Source organism: Carassius carassius, chromosome 24, assembly GCF_963082965.1.
Source record: "Carassius carassius chromosome 24, fCarCar2.1, whole genome shotgun sequence".
NCBI lineage: Eukaryota > Metazoa > Chordata > Actinopteri > Cypriniformes > Cyprinidae > Carassius > Carassius carassius.
The window spans coordinates 27,218,033-27,238,977 of NC_081778.1; the positions used below are offsets into that span (position 1 = coordinate 27,218,033).

The 20,945-nt window shown below is 35.8% G+C and overlaps 2 protein-coding genes and 1 long non-coding RNA gene across 3 annotated transcripts; 1 reads left to right on the forward strand and 2 right to left on the reverse strand.

The window, feature by feature from the left end:
• Positions 1-2,200: 2,200 nt before the first annotated feature.
• On the reverse strand, positions 2,201-10,034 carry LOC132103350 (metaxin-1-like). Its single transcript, XM_059508393.1, has 8 exons — positions 9,903-10,034; positions 6,458-6,527; positions 5,811-5,890; positions 4,125-4,217; positions 3,867-4,049; positions 2,806-2,882; positions 2,535-2,692; positions 2,201-2,428 (listed from the first exon to the last, which is right to left on the reverse strand). Exons 1-8 carry the CDS (start codon positions 9,990-9,992, stop codon positions 2,205-2,207), a joined length of 975 nt encoding a protein of 324 aa, XP_059364376.1. The 5' UTR covers positions 9,993-10,034; the 3' UTR covers positions 2,201-2,204.
• A 3,742-nt stretch (positions 10,035-13,776) lies between these two features.
• Positions 13,777-18,237, forward strand: LOC132103709 (mucin-2-like). The gene is made up of 6 exons (XM_059508805.1): positions 13,777-13,847; positions 13,932-14,071; positions 14,586-15,331; positions 15,713-15,853; positions 17,956-18,021; positions 18,093-18,237. Exons 1-5 carry the CDS (start codon positions 13,837-13,839, stop codon positions 18,010-18,012), a joined length of 1,095 nt encoding a protein of 364 aa, XP_059364788.1. The 5' UTR covers positions 13,777-13,836; the 3' UTR covers positions 18,013-18,021; positions 18,093-18,237.
• On the reverse strand, positions 16,797-18,537 carry LOC132103710 (uncharacterized). Its single transcript, XR_009423438.1, has 3 exons — positions 18,075-18,537; positions 17,125-17,290; positions 16,797-16,839 (listed from the first exon to the last, which is right to left on the reverse strand). It is a non-coding gene; the product is annotated as an uncharacterized LOC132103710 (long non-coding RNA).
• Between the last annotated feature and the right edge of the window lie 2,408 nt (positions 18,538-20,945).

Below are 20,945 nucleotides of genomic sequence, written 5' to 3' on the forward strand. Positions count from 1 at the left end.
AGGGGGGGGGGGGGGGGGGGGGGGGGCAAAATACAAAACGTGTTACTGCAATTATTTGTGAAATTTACTTGAAGTTTCTGAGTTACAACTGAATAGAAGTAAATCTAACACTATTTTTTTGTGTGTAATGAAATACCTGGTATGTACTCCGTGGTAGAATACTTAAAATAATGGTAATTAAATAATAATTGTTGTTAGTGTCAAAAGAACGAATGCAAACATTGGCTTTGACATGTGTTCCGCTCAACTTCATAATTCCAGGGTGAGCTCTTGATTTTGTGCCAGTCTGCTTGCAAACACAATCTCCTGGCATAAAGAAAGTGACATTTTAAAGCAGAGCAGTATGAGGGCTGTTCAGTTTCAGAGTCCAGTCCTGACAGTCTGTCCTGGAGTGATGTTTATTTTTCATTACCTCTGAGTTTCCCTAGAAACAGCTTTTAACAGCAGGTGTCAGGGGAACAGTTCTGTACTTGAGCTTAACTGGACCCTGCAAGCAGAAAAAAATAAATAAAACAGCTTTTTGTTCTACGCACCATCCAAAAGCACTTTAAATGAGGAGCTTGTTAAACTGCCCTCTTCCCAGAAGGGAAAATATGAGTTTTGAGTAAAATCTTCACAATGGAGTCATGAATCAAAGTTTTACCCCCTGAACAAAACCAGAACCAGTTTGGTCTATGACACACAGTTCGGAGCATAACTCCACCCCACCACTTCCCCGTCTCAATCCGTGTGGAAAATGAGCACAACCCAAATGCTTTTTCCTTTTTGAACAGGAATTCTTTCCCAGATGATTCTTCTGAGGTCATTAAACAATGTTGTGTGGCTTCGGGGAGCTCCTGGTTGCTCTGGATCTGGATCCACACACAAATACAGGACACAACCCCAGGAATGAACAGGAGCCAGAGAGAGATTCCATTCTGTTGCTGTAACGCAGCTGTGTCTCCCCAGGGCACTCATTCACAGAGCCCTCGCTCAGTCACCTCTGATGCTCGGAAACACTGCCGGCAGGTAAATATCTTTCTTTCTTACAACCTCCACTTCACACACATATAATCCTCAATAACGTAGAAAGTTGTTCTCTTTATCCTTTGAATTGATTTGAAAATGTCACTTTCAAAGGGTTTGTTTATTCAAATATGTAAATTCTGTCATTTTTACCTCACCCTTATATAATTGTCACAAAGACATTATTCAGTCATGAATAATTCAATGTTTTCTAAACAATGTGCCGTAACATTGTTTTGGATCATTCTGGCACAATATTCAAATGTGCAACACAAATTATTGATGCCAAACACTGTTTGTTCTCACGTCATGCGATCAAGTATACAAATGCACTTTTGTATGTGCATATTTGAATAAGAGCCAACAGTGAATAATTCTATATAATTTATTGAATAATATAGAAAACAGCAGACAAGTTGTTTAAACTAATCTTACCCCTTTTGGAGCAGAAAATCTGACCTTTAACTGTGAGAAAATCAATGTTGACATTTTGCAAAATATATCCCTTCTTATTAAACATAGGAAACCAAGTCGCACAGGTTTGGAATGGAGAATAAACATATGGAGAATAAATTATTTGTTTTTGGTGATTTATGATTCTAAGAGTCTAACTTGACTAAATATTGGTATTTTCCTATTTCACTCAATAAGATCACATTAACATGAGTTAATCCCACAGCAGACAGCAGGGCAGACAAGATGATTTATGAAGGTAGCAAATAAAATGTGTGCATTAAAACAAGAAAAGCACTGAGTTTTAAAACATACAAGGCCATAGCACATAGGAGGTGTAAATCTCTCAATCTCATTATCAAAAAGCATTCAAAGGGTTTAAAACCCTCTGTAATAAAGCAGTTGGTCCGCACAATGAAAGTTGAGTTTTCAATGCTTTCTCTCCTCAACTTAGCTAAACATTACTAGCTATAAAGAGATCTGCTTTTTTGTTTTTTTTTCAGTAAAAAAGAAAGCAAAGGTGAATATACCCAGTCAAGAGATTAAAGCAACAAGTGCAGCTCTATGGAAAAAATAAAGTCTTCTAACAAAGATATAAAACCAAAGATTATCACACAATTAAAGCTCAAGTCAAGGAATAAATGATACATAAATCCCCAACAATATGTTGTTCCTGTGTGTTCCTCCACCAAGTAGATGTGACAGTCCCAGTGCAACTAAGAAGTTCTAATTTCATTCATCCTCATTCACTCCTCCTCTTCCTCCTCATGGGAGGAGCCTCGGAGAGAGGCGGGGCTTACATGCTCCTCTTCCTGCATATGCTCAATAGCTACTATGCCGGTGAGAAGAGCATAGCTCAACATCGCTGCCACAGCGACCAGCACTGACAGCAGCTGCTTGCGTCTCTTGTATGGCTCGTTGTCAAATTCGCTCCCCTGTTGTGTGCTGGACATCGGACGATTGACGCCCTCTGCAAACAGTACAGACATGAACATCAGGACTCAATGACTCTCTTCTACAGACAGAACAATGGATGTTTTGTTCTTTGCAAACACTTTATTGTGGTTGTTGGTCACCTTTACTCTCGCTGGGGAAGTACAAGCTCAAGATGTTGCAGCAAAACGTGTTCAAGTTGTCCAGATTCTTCAAGTTCTGCTGCAGGCGGCAGTTAGGCAGCCGGATTTTAATAAGCGGAGCTAGATGACCAAACACATACGCATCTAGAGAAGAGGGCCTTAAACACACACACATACACACACACACACACACACAAACATCAAACGTATATACATTGAATGTTCTAAAGAGTAAAGCTCAAATATTAACCTTGATGTGTAAAACACTTACGAATCTCCAAAGAAAAATTTGTTCGATCCCAGTCGCTGAGAAAGAAGATTTAGGCACTCCAGAGCATCATGGTAAAGCTGGAGAGAGTTTCAGGGAAAAGAGACAGGATGTAGAAGAAACAACTAGATTACAGATTCTTATGTCCTCTTTTTCTCTATTCATGTTATTGTTGGAATTACTATCAGATTTTTTTATTTTTTTTTACAGCTGATGAACAATAAAAACATTGACAACCAATCAGAATCTACCTTTAAAGAGCTTGAGTGCAGACATAACTGCAATGTGGGCTTATATTAAACAGAATGCACTGATGTGTGGACGCTAATAAAAGTTTCTTTCTTGGTGTGAATGCGCTAGTAAAACATAGTCCACCCAAAAATGAAAACGGTCATCATTTCCTTCCCCTCATGTCTTTCCAAACCTGTATGACTTTCTTTATTCTGCAAAAAAAACAGTTTGGTTCCCATTGACTTCCATTGTATGGACATAAATACTAATACTAGGTAAGTCAATGGGAACCGAAATGGTTTGGTTCCTAGCATTCTTCAAAAAAATCTTCTTTCATGGTCTTTGGAAAAAAGAAAGTCATACAGGTTTGGATAGAAACAACGGGGAGTAAATGATGTCAGAATGTTCATTGTTTTGTTGGACTATTCCTTTAACACAGCATTAAAAGAAAACTTTGTTTTTTTTTTATCACAAGCAAAATCAATGCAAAAATAACATTCTGCCACAGGGAGCATAACCCCTGCATGTACATTGTGATTCAGAGTCTCATAAATAAGCAGAGTTGTTTCCCTACATCAGACTAGCAACTATCTTGCATAGAATTCTCTGCCAGAATGGAACTTCTGCTCTATTTGAGCCCTGATTCCACACATCTGCAGGTTTATCAGTGTCCTCTTCAGGGACCAGAACACTGTTGAATCTGGCTAGAGTCTAACAGCCGTCCTGGTGTCTCAAGGAGGAGTTATTGTCACAACAAAGACCACCCACCATCTGATGCATTTTGCACAGCAAAAACAAACACAATCAAGCACAAGATCCAGAACTCCACCAACCTCCTTCTCTGCCTCTTCTCCTGCCTCCAGTGAACTGTTTCCCCGGATCAGGCGGAGTCGCTCAAGCTGCCTGTTTTGCATGCAGCCCGGCAGAAAGAAGTTGAGTGGGAAGGACATATTTTCTCCATGCCAGCGGCGCGTCACCTCCACGTAGTTCTTAGGATCGATCCATAAAGCGTAGACCTGCCGGGAGACATGAGAGTTTGAGCAAGTTCCCACCAAAACGTTTCTCGTCGAGGTTCAGGATTTGAATCTCACCAGTGCAGGTAACAGTCGCTCCTCCAGTAATGAGATGAAGGCCAGAGTGTCTGCGCCCTCCTTGGCTGAGAGATCATAGTCTGCATTGTATTTCTAAAACACAAATTTCCAGTATTACTATTACGTCTGCTATTGTTCAGGAAAAATAGGTACAGTGCAGCCTCTCCAAACAGGTACAGGACAACGTCTCCAAATTCATGCCACATCAGACAGTTCAAGCAGAGCCAGTGTTTATGCCTAATGAATGGCTTATATATATGGTGCTGCTGGGATGACGTAATTTCGTAGGCCAACTCAGAAGTTAGCATTACCAAAGACTTGATGGACCACTGGCATCTGATGCACAAAGCACACAAAATTAGTTATTTTCGAAGTTGTTATCTGATCGGTTAAATTCTACAAGATTTCTGTGAGATGCGTCACTTTCTTTTGCATTCCACCTGGACTTTGACACGTATGTGAAGTTCATGGCATAGACTCTTTAAAGATGGGCAAGAGCTTTGCTTGAGGCACTTAATGGAAACAAAAAGATTGCACGCCAATCTGTTATTTTAGGGACACTGACTACATTTTCAGAGCCCTAAACATGACACTGAACAAAACAAACTGTGACTGGTTGCTTTTCATGTCTCATATGGCCTTTTGGATGGTCCTTTACCAATGAAAATTACAATGGAGTCCAGACCTTCTGCCATCAGTCTGAAGATCTGGCTACACCAATAAGATTTCGACTTTTTGATTACTGCAGAAAATAAGCTCTGTGACCAACAAAAGTTTATGATTCCCACAAATTCTATTCATCAAGAAAATCTTTGCTAATAAAAGTTTTATGAATGTTGAAGCCTGAATGCATAAGGCAGAAGCAAAAATGTAAAGTTTGCCTATAAACGAACTACACTAAATCTTTTAATCTTTATTTAAAATCTACAAGTTGGAGAGTCTGCGTTAGAAGAGTTTGCAAGTTTTTCTTTTTCTGACAAACTCTGGCAACAGCCTTTTCCTAAGACACGTAAAAGCTTAAAAACATTACAGTGTAGTATTATATATATTTTTTTTTTTTTTTTTTTTTTTTTTTTTTTATGTCGTACAATAAAATGTGAGAATATCTTGAGCTTGTGTTAACCACAGATGTTATTTCAGGCATTTAACCAAAAAACCCACTGAACCTTGGACTATGGAATCAGAAGTTCAAAAATGCTAACTTACTTCCAGGACTTTGGTTGCAGCACTCTAGCATCCAAAAAGTTTTGTAGTGTTTTGTGACTAAAGCTGCAAGCACTGACCTGATCTGCATATGCTGCTGACTCTGTAAACAGCTCTGGGTTTAACAGCACTTCTTCTGGTAGAACCAGAAACTATAAATGTGTTTCTAGGAAGGATTTTGATTATGCACCTAATTAAAACCTTACATGTTTATTTTGTCTCATTCCATTCGAATTGAATGATTACCTTCATTGTGCAATCAAACATGATTAATCAAAAAATTAGAGGAGCTTTTATAATGGCAGCAGGCTTAACTGGAAAGGCTGTGGTACTCGAATGAACCCGAGACTACAAAATTAAGCTTTGTTTGGTACAAAATGAGCCCATGACGAGTGAAATATACAGGGACACTTGTACAATGCATGATGAAAAGCAAAACGTGACCATGACAGCAGCGAGGTTTTGTGGGCAAGAGATAATCACCTGTTTCCTCAACTGAATGATGATCTGACTGGGTTGGGAGAAGCTGCCTTCATCTTTGGTCCTGAGAGCAGGAAGTGAACCTTCAGCGAAGACATGATTATCAGTAAAAAAAAAACATTTCTTTTCTATAGGCTTATAAAGATGATCAATGAAACAGTCCATTTAAGCTTTTGATCATCACTCTGGATATCAATAATAGAAATGCATGATCTTTAGAAAACATACCAGTATTACAAAACGACCAACATACTCATCCAAAGAGAATGTCCACTTAAATTTGATAAACAGGCAAATTAACTTATGCATTAGATGATCTTTATTTCTATTTAATTTCTTTGTAAAGAATGACAAAGTGAATACAATACATATGTCGTTCCTGCAAAGTCAAATGGTCTACCCATTATAAAAGTGCTGAACACTAGTCTTCAATATGGAATAATACTGAAGACGACTCTTTGGAAGAATTTCAAATAATAATGGAGACCGACAAGAATGTGGAAAGAGAAAACATACAGATGCAAGTTATCAGCAGCTCGGCAGAAAAGAGAAAGAGGCCAGTGTGCTTCAGTTAAAACAAGCTAAACTTTTGTCTTGATGAATGTTGAGTGTTTGCCAAGAAACAGATTGTTAAACCTCTGCCTGCTTACCTGTGGGGCTTCTCCAGGGGTTAGAAATCTTGTGAATTTTGAGCGGAGCTCCAGCAAAGCGAGCGTAAGCCTGGAAAATGATATACAAGACATTATTATTATCATCATCAGGTACACTAATTCAATTTTAGGTTAAAACTAATCCCAGTTCTGGTTAACAAGATTTAAGCTTCCAGGTTCCAATATGTGACATTATGGTCTCTAGATACGTAGATAGGTAAATATTTTATTTACCATTTGCCATCTGCTAGGCCAACATTATAAATCTTATGAGCTAGAAAAGCAATTTTAAGTTATCACCTGAGGTATCATTTATGAACAAATTTACAAACCAACCTAAGTATGAGCTGTGTTGCTTTCCTTGGCAAGCTCCACTAATTTACAAGAAGCACACAGCCTTATATATAACACAGATGAAGATAACAGTGTTGCAGCAAACGCAAGATCACAACCTGAATAAACAAAAATGAGCTAACTTCAACAAAACAGCTCCACTCAGCTCTAGGACAGGGTAAAGGGTTTAGGATGAGATGCCTTGTTCTACGACGACATCTGATAAGGACATAATTTCACATTATAATTGCACATGCAGCTGAGAGCTGACAGATTGCGCACTTCACACCTGGCTCAGACGTCAGCCATTCAGCACGCCGTTTAGCAGATTCTTTCCACTGAAAGAGTCTAAATACTGCTGATCACTGGGGTTAAATTGCCTGGAGCCTTTCTTTACAATTCAAACTCAAGCCAAGAATGGCTCAGGAATAATCAGCCTTGATTCTTAAAGGGATAGCCCCCCATAAAAAAATAATGACAATCTGTCATTACCATAACTACTTGGCCTCATGTACTTTTTGAAGAATCTTCAAGCAGCTATTGAGTAACTGACCTTCACTGTAAAGCTCCAAACATTATAAAATACAATAAATGAAGCAGTTATTACAAATAAAATAAATAGGAAATAGTATAACAAATAACTTCAGGAAATAACTTTTTTTATTCTAGAAGAACTCTTACGTGACCCTAAATAGATTAAGCTGGTATAGAAAATGGATGGGCATAATTATGCCACAAAATATGCCAGTCTGTCCCCTCAGAGATTTTGTAAGGCTTCAGGAGATATGAATGATATGGCCTTCTTTAATGTTTGTTTTGGAGCTGTAGTCACTATGAACCATCCTTTAATGAAAAAGAGCTGCATTAAGATGCTTCAGATTATTTGTGTTTCAGTGAAAATTATTTTTGGGTGATTTCTTTAACATAAGGCTACCAGCACTCACTGTGACTGTAAAAGGGAGGATAGGAAAGCAGATGAGCGGAAAAAGCGGAGTATTGAGTTCTGAAAATTTCTCCTTTTCCCGTTTGCACTCGAGCATTGAGCTGGAAAAGCGCAGTGACCTTAATCAAAGGCTGACATCATAACCTCAGCTTTATTACTAGATTGAATCCTACAGAATACTAAATTGTATCTTGTAAAGTAAAGAGGATCAGAGTAAATAATTCCTATGTGAACAACCAGTACCGTCCAAAGCAAATACGAGGAGGAAAACTACAGCTGGCTGAAATCCACTTTACCCACAGTAAAAGCAGTTCATCAGACTCCTGCTGTACACATAAACACACTGAAATTAGGCCACGGATGACAGAACAGCTTCTCTTGAAAGTGCAGATGGTAATAATTAGCTTGAGCCACACATAAGATCTTTAAATAAAGTGGCAAAGATGATGATTGGACCATCCAGGTTTTAAGCCCCGCCCACGCACTGCTGCATGTCCAATCACCGCTCTGTCGTTAAGGAACAGTGTTCTAACATAACCAAAACACAGCGACCACACCAGAGGCTAATTCATTAATAAACAAGCGTGAGAGTAAATATTTTTGCTGAACAGTTACACTAATCAGAGCACTTTTTTTTTTATTCATTTTAAAATTTCGTTTACCATGAAAAGAAAGGGATAGTATCTTTGACAAATTATACTGGATCCATATTAAGTGTTGGTATAAATTCCAAGACCACTGCAAAACATCACGCACTGCGTATAAAAAGAATTGACATCGTATATAATTCAAATAAGCATACTTTTAAAATCAAGATATAAACATGTAGATTAAAGCAAGCATGTATATTACAAGAGATATCTTAAATAAAAGTAGGCCTGCCACAATTATTACAGAAATGTCTGGTCAGATTATTTGATGTATTATTTAAAATGTATTATATTATTTGATTAAATAATGTTAAATTACACTCTTTATCAAAATATATCTATCTATCTATCTATCTATCTATCTATATATATATATATATATATATATATATATATATACATATATATACATATATATACATATATATATAATGATAGTGACATGCCTAACTTCAAATCGGCAGCTACCAGGCAAATCTCCAGGCATCCTCAGACCTTCACATGCAGTTATAATTTAATGAAATCTTATCTGGTGCAGTGAGGTAATCTGGAAAATTCTGAATGAACTTCACATTACTAAACCATCAGACATGGGAAGCAAAACATGCCTGTGGTTTTCATAGCGCCCAGAGTAGCTGCAGACAGAGTGTAATGCACAAACATCATCCCACTGGCTGGCAAACTGGAAAAATCCCACCACACTCTTGTGTCCAAAGCAAACAGCGCTGATGTAATCTAATCACTTTAACATGCGATTTCAGCAACAATAACCTGGTCCTGTGCCCACATACAACCTTTGTTGATTGGGAATTAAATGGATCTGAATGCAGTCTCCAAAGCTGCGACAGGAGATGAGACTGATGTTAACTCCAGGTGACAGCGGTGGGTTTGTGGTTTACAGTAGCACAGCCCTGGTGTGACCAAACTGATAAAAACAGTGGAGGAAATGTATTCCACATGATGATTCAAGCAAAAAACATATCTGTAGATAAGCACCTTGGCTGTGGAATAAACTGAGATATTAAAACACAAGGGGTTAAATCATGGAAATTTGTGGAACAGTGGAAATTTTTCCGTTTCAAAGGGCAGCATGATCTGCCTGGTATTTAGACTGTAAGGTCATAGTCTGCAACTCTCCCAGTGACCCTATGGTTTGAATGGATGGATGGATTAGAGTGGATTATATGAGTGTGTGAGTGTGAATATAATGTACTTCAAATATAATTTTATTTTAAAAAAATAGGGTTACAACTGTTGTTTTACTATTATTGTGTATAATAATAATTTTAAAATAATGATATAAACTATCACGCAAAAGAAAACAAATGATGTATAAATGTAATAAAAATCCTGATATGTACAAATACTATTTTTATTATAAATATCCCACGTTAAAAGAAATGGTATGACTAAGTTATGTGATCGGTACCGAAGCGATTCTCTGCACAAACACGCAAACTTAAGCAGAACCCAGCCCGTATAAACATCCAGATTGCACGAGCCAGTGATGAAGACTCACCAGCACGATGAGACAGTCCGTATTTACTGACGGTAAACCCAAACCAGCCTTCCAGCAAAACAGCTCACTGGGTGCCGCCATCTTTAGCATCCAAACACCCGTGGCATGACCCGGAGCTGATGCTTCGACAAATAAAAGTCCTTCTTCTAGTGTTTTATGGCGGTTTTGGCAAACCAGCGTAAAGGTGCATTACCGCCACCTGCTGATCTGGAGTGTGGAGTGCGCATAGATTTAGAAGACAGAAACAACCCAAAAAAATAAATAAATAAATAAAAATTATAAAAAATAATAATAAATAAAAAATAAATATAAAAAAATTAAATGCCTAAATTCTACATAGTGTTCCTGTGTTTTTCAGGTATTTAAACAAAATTTCATGCACTGCTGATTGCATTGAACCGTTTCCTAACAATGTATTTAAAGAAATATGATCAACTCCCAGCCATCCTAATTCTTGAATTAACTGAAATCGCTCTCTTTCATATGCAGAACATTCAATAAGAATATGCTTCCCAGCAATTATTTTCATTCAAAGATAAAATAAAACTGTTTAAAATAACAGCGTTGACGCTTTAGTGTACTCAAAGCAACTTAAAATATATGTATATTATTAAGTTGCTTTTAGATTAGACATTGAGACCGGAGTAACGAATGGCTTCTGAAAATTCAACATTGCTATCGCAACAATAAATTAGGCTACGTATTAAAACATAATAAAATAAAACAGTTATTTAAAATTACAATAATATTCTGCAATAATACTGTGTTTTCACTGTAATAATATATATATATATATATATATATATATATATATATATATATATATATATATATATATATATATAATCATTTGAAATAAAAAGCTTTGATAGTGTTTGTGTATTGTTTATGGTAACTGAATTTTTTATTTTTATTTTCTAATTCACTTTTGTATACATACTACATATATACACTGCTAACTGTGTAGGAATATTGCTGTCATTTAATATCTGTTTTGACTTTTTTGATACTTTTGTAGTAACAATATGTCTATTGTGTTTTGTCAAGAAGTTTGGTTACCATGGCATTATTTGTAAGATACTTTAACGGAACTGTGTGCCTTTGTGTTATATATTATCAGTGTTTGAAGTAGGGGAGAGAAGAGATGTCATGTCTTGGCCAAATGGACAATCAACTGCATGTGTTGCAAGTCTCCATCCCAAACAGCTGCCAAGAATTCATGAGCCAAAACTGCATGCACACATGATGACATGACATTATCTCCAGAAGCTCAGAGGACTGATAAGAGTCCAGTACTTTCCTGTTCAGGACATAAGCACGCATCCAGTCTGTTTGTGTGAGCTCTGAGTTAGTTTCAGTAATCCTCTTCTCTTTCTTTAGAGCACTGTTACTCAGTCTATGGCCTGGGAAAACAAATGTAACTGTGTGTTCCCATTTAGATAATTAAGTTCCATTGAGGGTAAAGACAAGAAGAATTCAATATATTGAGAAAATCTCTGGAAAAGGGCTTTGGGCATCATTGGGGCATTCCGGAATTCTCTGAAACTGTTCCAAGAACAGGCTAAAGGGCAAAAGGAACCATGCACATGTGTATGTCACTTATGAGCATGGTTTTAAAGGAACATGCAATATTATTTAAAAGAATGGAAAATTACACTAATAATTATTATTTAACGTCAAATATTTAAAGCAACTATAAATTCAGACTGTGAGTGGTAAGATGACGTCCTTCCTCCCACAGGCAAACATCAAGGTGGCATAAAATACTTCACTGAAGCCCTGTGGAAAAACCAAATGACCCGTACAACAAATTTTAGACAAATACAAACACTCAAACCTCAAGTAAATAAAACATAACTGTTTCGAGAGGAAGAGTTCTTACCACAGTGTCTCTAACCTAGAGGAAAAAAACATAAACAGATTTTAAATATTTATATGAATGCAGATGATTTCGTTGAACCATGATGTCACTGCTGATGTCACAGGTGATGTCATCACATAGATTCATTTCGGCAGGGGTGAGATGTGCTATTTAAGGTGAGACATTATGACCATAAATATATAATGACCTACACAATGTCCACTAAAAATTACTAGCTAAATAAATTTAATCGCTCTATTCAAAAGCAAATCAGACTTATATACTATGCAGACATAGTTACAGTTATAATTCAGATCAAAGTTGCAAACTTTACAGATGTGGATTCACTGGGGGTTATTGTCTCATCTGAAAAGCAGGAAAGATTAGCAAAAGTCTCATTTCAATGTAATAGCTGTCAAAGAGAAATGACTGAGATCTGATTTGTGGTTTTTCTTTTATGGAGGTTTTTAGAAAAGGCATCCTCTTTTTACACTCCTCAATGAGACAATGAGGTGCAGGAGCTCCACCCACCTGTGTTCAGTACCTGCTCAGGTGCTCAAACAATAAAAAGTCTGTTCACTCTGATAAAGAGCCACTTTCTCCAGAGTCCAGAACATTAGTTGATGTTGACTCAACGTTCTGGCAGAGATCACACACTGAAGGATAACTCGTCTTCAGAGATGATGAAGATTATCCCAAGAGCCTCCACCACCTTAGTTGTTGGTTGGATTGTACTTTTTATGGGTGAGTAGCAACTATGTTTTAAAAATGTGATTTATGAAAAATTTAAATATGAAAAAATGTTGTTCCAAACTCTGAAGCCCATAAAGAAAATATTTTAGAAAATGTTCTCAGTGTTTGTTTGTTCAAACTAAAAAGTCATTGTTTTTGTTGTTTTGGACACCAGTGACTTTCATTGTATGGACAAAAACGCATTCCTCAGAATTTCTTATCTTATCCCGAGCATGACAACATTTTCATTTCTGGATGAAATAAAAACCTTAAAATGAACAATTTAAATATGTCACAAAAACTTTTCATGATCATTATATCAAAATCTGATTTAGGTGTTAACTCTGTCAACATGTCTGCGGTGGATTCCCCAACTGAGAGCACAGATGCCTCGACTCCACACTCTTTGACTTCAGTTCTGATGGATCTCAGAATCACTAACCGTGTTTATAAAGACTCACTGGCTGATCAGCAATCAGCTGAGTATACAACACTGAAGCAAGAGGTGGAGCAACTGGTGAGGGTCTCTTGTTATTCATGCTTGGATAAAGCACTCGTGGAATATTTACAATATTCTAGGATATATTACATCCCCCAACAGACATACAGTATAGATGAAAGTAAATCATTTGAATTATCTGGTCAGTGACTAGTGGTCATCTAGAACTCCTTCGGAAAATATCCCAGGTACAGTCATGGTTTCAGATAAAAATACCACAGTACTTTACAGAATGGTTGCATTTAGAGAAAAGTACCATTTATCATTCAAATGTAAATACCTTGCATTATATCAAAGTACCTTTGGTAATACCATCATAACATGGGACTACCACAGTATTATTGGCAGATTAATTTGCCACATTTAAAAGTAATTACAATGCATGCCATACACCTACTGTAAGCAAACATGGTGTTGTCATGGTACTTTGAATAAAATAAGCTATAGGTACTTTATCGAAGTTATGAAATGAACTGATTAAATGTATACTTTGAGTGCAATGAACAGTAAGTTGGTTTGGATAAAATCCTTTTCCAAAAGCATTAATGTAATGGAAATCTTAGTACCATAAGGTTCCTTAAAAAAAAAAAAAAATTAAATAAAAAAAAAATATTTTGACATTATGCTACTTTTTAAAGTGTGATTATCAAAAAAAAAACTCAATCATAATTACCAAGCATTTTAAAGGTTTCTGTTATTAGTTAAGATTAGTAAATTAGTCTCACTCTGAGGAATACTGATTTGATTTGATTTTTTTCGTTGTACTTTTCTTTTTTCAGTTTGCAGATATTTATGAAAGACCAAATGACACCACTCATCTGATATATTTGGGGGCAGATGAGATGATTTTCAGGTCTGATTAACTCATAATCTTAGATTTACATCCAGTATGACAGAGTGGCAGAGACTGTCTGATCTTATAATGTTTCTCTTGCAGTAATGGGTCTGTGATCGCCTCTTCTCGTCTGCTGTTTGGGCCAACTCAAGTCAATCCAGAGCTTTTGAGAGGAATCTTTTTGTCTGCATACAAACAAATTCCTTCGCCGATACTAGAGATTGACCTCAGCTACATTGAAAGTAAAATAACAGTCAAAAGTGGTTGATTTTAGATTGTTTACACATTGTTCATTAACATTGACATTACTGACCATCTAAACATATGGAAGCTTATTATCACCAATGAATAAAAAACATAAGAAAGATCATTGTGATTTTTTTATCTCATAATAATAATTCTAATTATAATAATGATAATTCTCTTACAATTGCAAGTTTATGTTTTCTTCTTCTTTTTTTAGTTATAGACTTATAGATCTAAATTCTTCAAATTCTTCATGCAGAATTCTGAGAAAAAAAATCTGAAACTGGAAGATGTAAACCAAGAATAGTGATTAAGTCAGAATTATGAACTTACATCTCACAATTCTACCAAATACCTACAGAGTTGCCAAAACGTAAGTCTAAAAAAAAAAACTCAACTGTAAGATAAAAAGTTGCAATTATTTTTTATTCTGTGGCAGAAATAAGCTTCCCTATAAAACTGACAAAAAAATGATTAACTAACAGATAGTACATTCAATCCCACCCACAGATGAACTACCAGGTGAAGAACCTCTTGAGGAAGAGAAGAACTTTAGCAGAACACCAATGACAACACACAAAGAAACACCTTTTACGACCATGTCCTCAATGACCACGGCCCTCGCTTCCAGTCCTGACATCATAACGGATGCTGAATCCTTCACCAGTCACCTTCCATCCACACACTCACCCAACATGTCCACCTCTCTCCCATTGGGCTCCAGTGCTGTTGTAGGAAACATCACAAACCCAATCCACTCCACCACCTCCATACCCTTTAACACCACCACAATGCCCCTAAACACCACAACCAACTCACTGATGGATATTACAAGTATTTCTACAGCACCCACTAATTCAGTAACCAATGGGACAACACCAGAAGTCCCCAACAGGATCTCCACAGCAGCACCCATTACAACAGCACCCATCACTACAGCTTCCAATGGCACCACCACCATTGACACCATCACTACATTCCCAAATGCCACCATCACTGCAACCCCAAATGGCTCCACAACTACAGCCCCCAATAACACCACCACTGCAGCCCCCCAAAGCAGATTCACCTCCATTCACAGCACTGTTGGAAAAACGACAATCAGCTCTACCATGTTTTCAACAGCTCAGACCTCGAAGACCACAGCCATGAACCATTCACCTACTACGGCCAATATTTTGGTGCCTGGATGGGCGGTTGCTCTGTTAGCGCTGACGGCTGTTAGCCTCTTCCTCCTCCTCATCCTCATCATTCTGGTGAGTGATCGAGGGTTCAGGAACAATGTAATATAAACCTTTGGTTTTATAGTAGAAAATGGTACCAACTTTAAAATAAAACAAAACCATTTGTGGTATGTTGCATATTTGATTGTATAATTATCTGAATAAATAATAAAACTGACCAACTTCTATACTACTATTAAGCAGTACATTGATATCATATATATATATATATATATAATGTAACCTTTGAATGGCTATATACCATGCATGCTACTAAATGATTACCATTTTTATATATAAAGCAAGATGTTTGTGGTGAAATACTTCAAATAATAGCCAAGGTGGTACATTTTGGGGGTGTTTTTGTCAGCATTAACAGTTTACTATTAAAGGACAAGATGTTCCTCCTCTCAGGTGGTGCTCTGGTGCTGTTGTCCAAAACGACGTGTTTTCGTGAATGAAGTTGAAGAGATGAATCCTCCCATGTACTTCAGTCCTGACATCCCTATGTATTCAACGCAAAGCACATTTGATACATCCAACGGCAAACAAGCGGTGCGATTCTTTTCATAAGTATACTTCTCATACTGATGCAGCTTGGCTTTTGTTTTGTTCCTATACTTTTTGGTCATGAAAAAAGAGTGAAACTAAAATCTGTAACAAAAGCGACCCGCTTACATTTTCAAGACTTATTACTGAATTTTAAAAGTGAATGTTCTATACTGTAAGAACAGAACTGACTTTGACAAACTTGCACTTTGTTCCTTATTATTTGCTGTTGCTTGTCAATGATTTGTAGACAAAATCATTTTTTGCTGACAAAATTGTGAGCTCAAGAAAGTGTTGTTATATTAATTAAAAAATATTTAAAATTGTTAATTAAAATAAAGTTGACATAAAATATAAATATAAGATATATAATAATAAAAAAAAATTACATAACTTAACAAACCATTTAAAATGATTAAAGAATTACTTTCAACTTAAAGTATTCAAATTATACATTTATATTCAAAACTTATAAATAAAAAAACTCAATAGAAATATAAAAATCACAAATAAAATTAACAAAGGTTCATAATAAAATTACTAAATTTAAAATGAAAACATAAAAATAAATATTAAAAATATATAAACAAAATATTAAAGAAAATTCTACATTCTCTGTCACTGGGGCAATACCCTTTCAAAAGGTTCTCATGTGTACCATTTAGGTACTATACGCATTCTTTAGGGTGACAGTTTTTGTACTTTGTAAAAGTACATAATAGACAAAATTAAAACACTGCATTCTATGATGCAATACAAAAGTAGCAGGAGTAAGTTAGGTATTAAATACTCAATACACATTCATATTTACAATAGTTATCAGTTACAGGATTTACTACAAAGTTTGAAGTCTGAAGGAATTAGCTACGCTTACCTGCTCGTACAGACATAACGGATCTGCTCTTGCCTGCTGCTGTATGAACGGGACAATTTGACAGTGACTCCTGTTAGTAAAGGCAGGTAGTGAAAACACTGGCTGTGTGAATGCAGCCCTGTGGTCAGAAAGCATCAAGAAACCTATAATTTAACAGCAAAACTCATTGAAAAGCATGCATTTTAACCATTTCACAAAATACGTCTAACAATATAACAAGTCAAAGACTATATATAAACATAAATCTTGTTTTACAACTTTTAACTATATAAATAGAATTGCAGCTTTATTTTGGAGGGAAACAGAGGCGTTTATAGAGGGGTTCTCCATCACCATCTCAGTCCATGTAAAATACTGACCCCACAATCTCAGATCAGAACTAGGGAAAATTGGCTACTGTTACCTGGCGTTCCAGCACCACCGTCGCTTGCACAGGCCCCTCTTTGTGCAGCCCTGACTAAGAAACCTGAAGCGTGGGAAACTCGACTCTCGTCCAGAGACTGGGAGGCCTCCGTCCATGTCTCCTCCATCGTCCAGTAGCCCCGGCGTCACCGCTCACAATGCCCTGCCTACATTTGAACAATAATGGGAGCCAGGAGAGAAAGACTTAAACTCTGAATCCAACCCTCATTGAGGCCTCCAGGGATGAATGCATCCGAGCAGCAGGTTTTGGTGGACAGCTGATGAGAGCACCAGAGACTGATTAACTGAACAGAGCTGAACGGGAGTGTTTGTTAGGGTGCTGGCATTTATATTAATAACAAGTTGCAAGATTCACAGTGATGATATAAACAAAATGATCTAAATCACCTGAAACAGCCCATTAAATTTAAAATAATAAAAACAACATTTTATAGTAAGAAAATAAAATTGAGAAATAAGAAAAAAGACATCTAATAACAGAAAAAATACCTTATTTATGATAAAAGTAAACTGAAAGAAAATAAAAAATACAAAAGTATAAGTAAATACATAAATGAACCTCTTATATATATATATATATATATATATATATATATTACATCTAAATAGAATAAATGATCAAAATAAACAAGAGCAAATAAACAAAACCCATTATATTAATAAATAATAATTAATAATAGTAATATATATATTTAAAAAAAGTATTTAACATAATTACTTTTTGACATAAAAGGTTGTTTCTAACGCTGATGAAAGTTATAGTAAATGCCCTTCATTGTCATCTAATGTTAACGGACTCTTGTTTTAACAGGATGTCAGAGAAAAACCTCCAATAAACCGCACAGGAATGTACGTGGTGAACAAATGAAGGACACAGGTATAGTAAAACACACATATGCTTCACATCACATTTCTGTAAAAAAAAATTACTTTAACTCCATCATTCAGGTTTTCTGACCCCCAGCATTGTCCTTTCCTCTGCTTAAGAAGAACGAGGCCTGCAGAAACCCTTATGTTGGATGAATAACTGTCATACATCTGGCACTACACAGCAGAATGCTAAACCGACAGGGAAATGATTTTACATGCCATTACGATTTAGAATTTATTTTCCTACCATATACCTTTGCATAAAGTAATTTGTAACTTGTAAAAATGGATTGAATGATGACAGTCATGTGCTGTATTAACAGTGATTTAGTGAAATTAAAAAGAGCTTCTTAAAATGGCAGTGGGGCAGCTTTAATATTATTTTAATGTTAATGGAAAATACTGTTTCATTGGGAAAAAATCCTAAATTTTTTGGTCACACTGCCTGGTTGTACCACAGATCAAATGCAGGAGTTTTAGCTAATTTGAGCAATGGGTGACAGATTTAGTATGAAATAAACCAAACAGACCCACTTGGAAAAAACCTATATAAACATATATGTTTCAATATAGGTTTTGATATAGGTTTTTAATATATGTGACATATATAAAATTGGCCGTTTTCCTATATTATATGTACATATATTTACACATGTATATGTGCATATATATGAACATATATATGTACATATATGCACACATATATTTACACATATATGTACATATATATATGTGCATTTACCTATATAGGTACACATATGCACGTATATATGTACCTATATGTTCACCTATAATAGTAAAATTAAAATCCATAGCTGCTAGGCAACATAAATAAAAGTCCAAAATGTAGAAATGTACATTATTTATTTACTCAAGATCAATCAAATAGTACAAAACAAAAAATATAGTACAAGAACAAAAATAAGACAAAAAACCTGCTAGGCAACATAAATAAAAGTCCAAAATATAGAAATGTACATTATGTATTTACAAGAACAATCAAATAGTACAAGAACAAAAATAAGACAAAAAACTGAACAGAAAAAAATTTATCTTTATTATTCTTTGAAGGTCTATCATGACGCGCCTCATCCTCCTCCGCCGCCGCCTCCTCCTCCTCTTCCTCTTCCTTCCTGCACTATCCAATGACGTTTGATAGGGTGTCCGAAATTTTTATTTTTTCCTCTTTTTTTTCGGCGCACAAATTTTTTAGCAGGTAGGCGTTTTCGTCCACACGGATCTGGCGTTTTGGAAGAGTGAAACCGATGTTTTGAAACCGGGTCCCAGAGTGGATATATTTGAAAACGCCGCCTTTGAGTTTCTTGGTCCGTGTACTTTTTGATCATTTCATTTTCTGTTTGGAATGGAATAACGAGAAATGAAAACAAGCTCGTTTATTCGTTTTTTAATTTAGTTTAAAAAACGAAAAATTCGATTTTGACTCGATTTTTCATTTTTCGTTTGTGGTTTACAAATCGGTTTATGGGTTCGATATTTCGTTTGCACACGTGGGCGGTACTGAAACGCCCCTTTCATCTGATTGGTCAAACCGCTCCGCCTTCAGTAGGGGAGCGCGGGGCACAACGTAACACTTTTTGGATTTGGCCAAATAATTAACAAAGTAATGGGGTTAGTCAAACCATATTTTTAAACCAACAACATGCAAACCTCTCTTACAAATGAGCACTGTTTGTATGTTCGTCGGACCTACCATTCCTGTGCTGTATCGCCCAAAGCGCCGAGTCAAATGTTACAATTTACCCCGTGGGCGGGGTTAGTTGTAACAGACAGAGGGTTAGTTGTAACAGTTGCTGGAAGAGTCAGATTTCACACAATAAATTAAAAATCTGTTTAGTTTAGATTGTAGTACCATTTCCTCATAATATACTCAACTAAATGTTGTATTCCACATAGCACAGTATGTACATTTTTTGATCTATTAAAACAATATTCTTGAGTGTAGACAAAGATTTATTTTCAACAATAAACTGGTTCAATAATTATAATAATTTATTTTTCTTATTACAGTAGGCATAGTAGATACATAAATAAATACATTAATAAATAAATAAAAATTAAAAACATGTCACTCTTAACATTTATGAAGACATTTCAACCTCTTCAACTGTGTGATTTAAGGGAGATTAGACAACAAATCATGCCAATTTCTTTTTATTTTACTTTTAAAACAGACCTGTATATAGGCCTCTGTTTCATGAACCGATAGGCTAACATTTTAAAAATCATGTAACTTTCTCTTTTTATCTTAAGACATTTTAAAATGTGCATAAACCATTTCATTTCACAAGACATTTAAACATTTGCATAAGCTTTTTCAAGGTAAAGATACAAAAAATCATCTTTTCACACCGTTTCTGTATAACTGATATTTTGAATGAATTGAATAACTGATTATTTTGTATCAGTACTAATAAATGATAAATCTAACAAATATTCATCACATAGTAAGTGGAAACATTTTCAACATACCACTGTACGATGTGTAGCCTAGAAACTTTACTCGTTAAAGGGATGGTTCACCCAAAAATGAAAATTTCCCCATGATTAACTCACCCTTTAGTCATCCTAGGTGTATATGACATTCTTCTTTCAAACAAATATAATCCGAGTTATATTAAAAAATGTCCTGGCTCTTCCAAGCTTTATAATGGGAGTGAATGGGTTTATTTGCCATCACAGATGAATGTGCTCTGATGGACTTCCAAAAAATATACTCATTAACTCTCATTATAAAGCTTGAAAGAGCCAGGACATTTTTTAAATACAACTCGAATTGTATTAGTCTGAAAGAAGAAGGTGTCATATACGCCTAGGATGGCTTCAGGGTGAGTAAATCATTGGCTCCTTTTCTTTTTTGAGTGAACTATCCCTTTAATACAACTTACTCTTCATCCCAGACGTGACAAACAT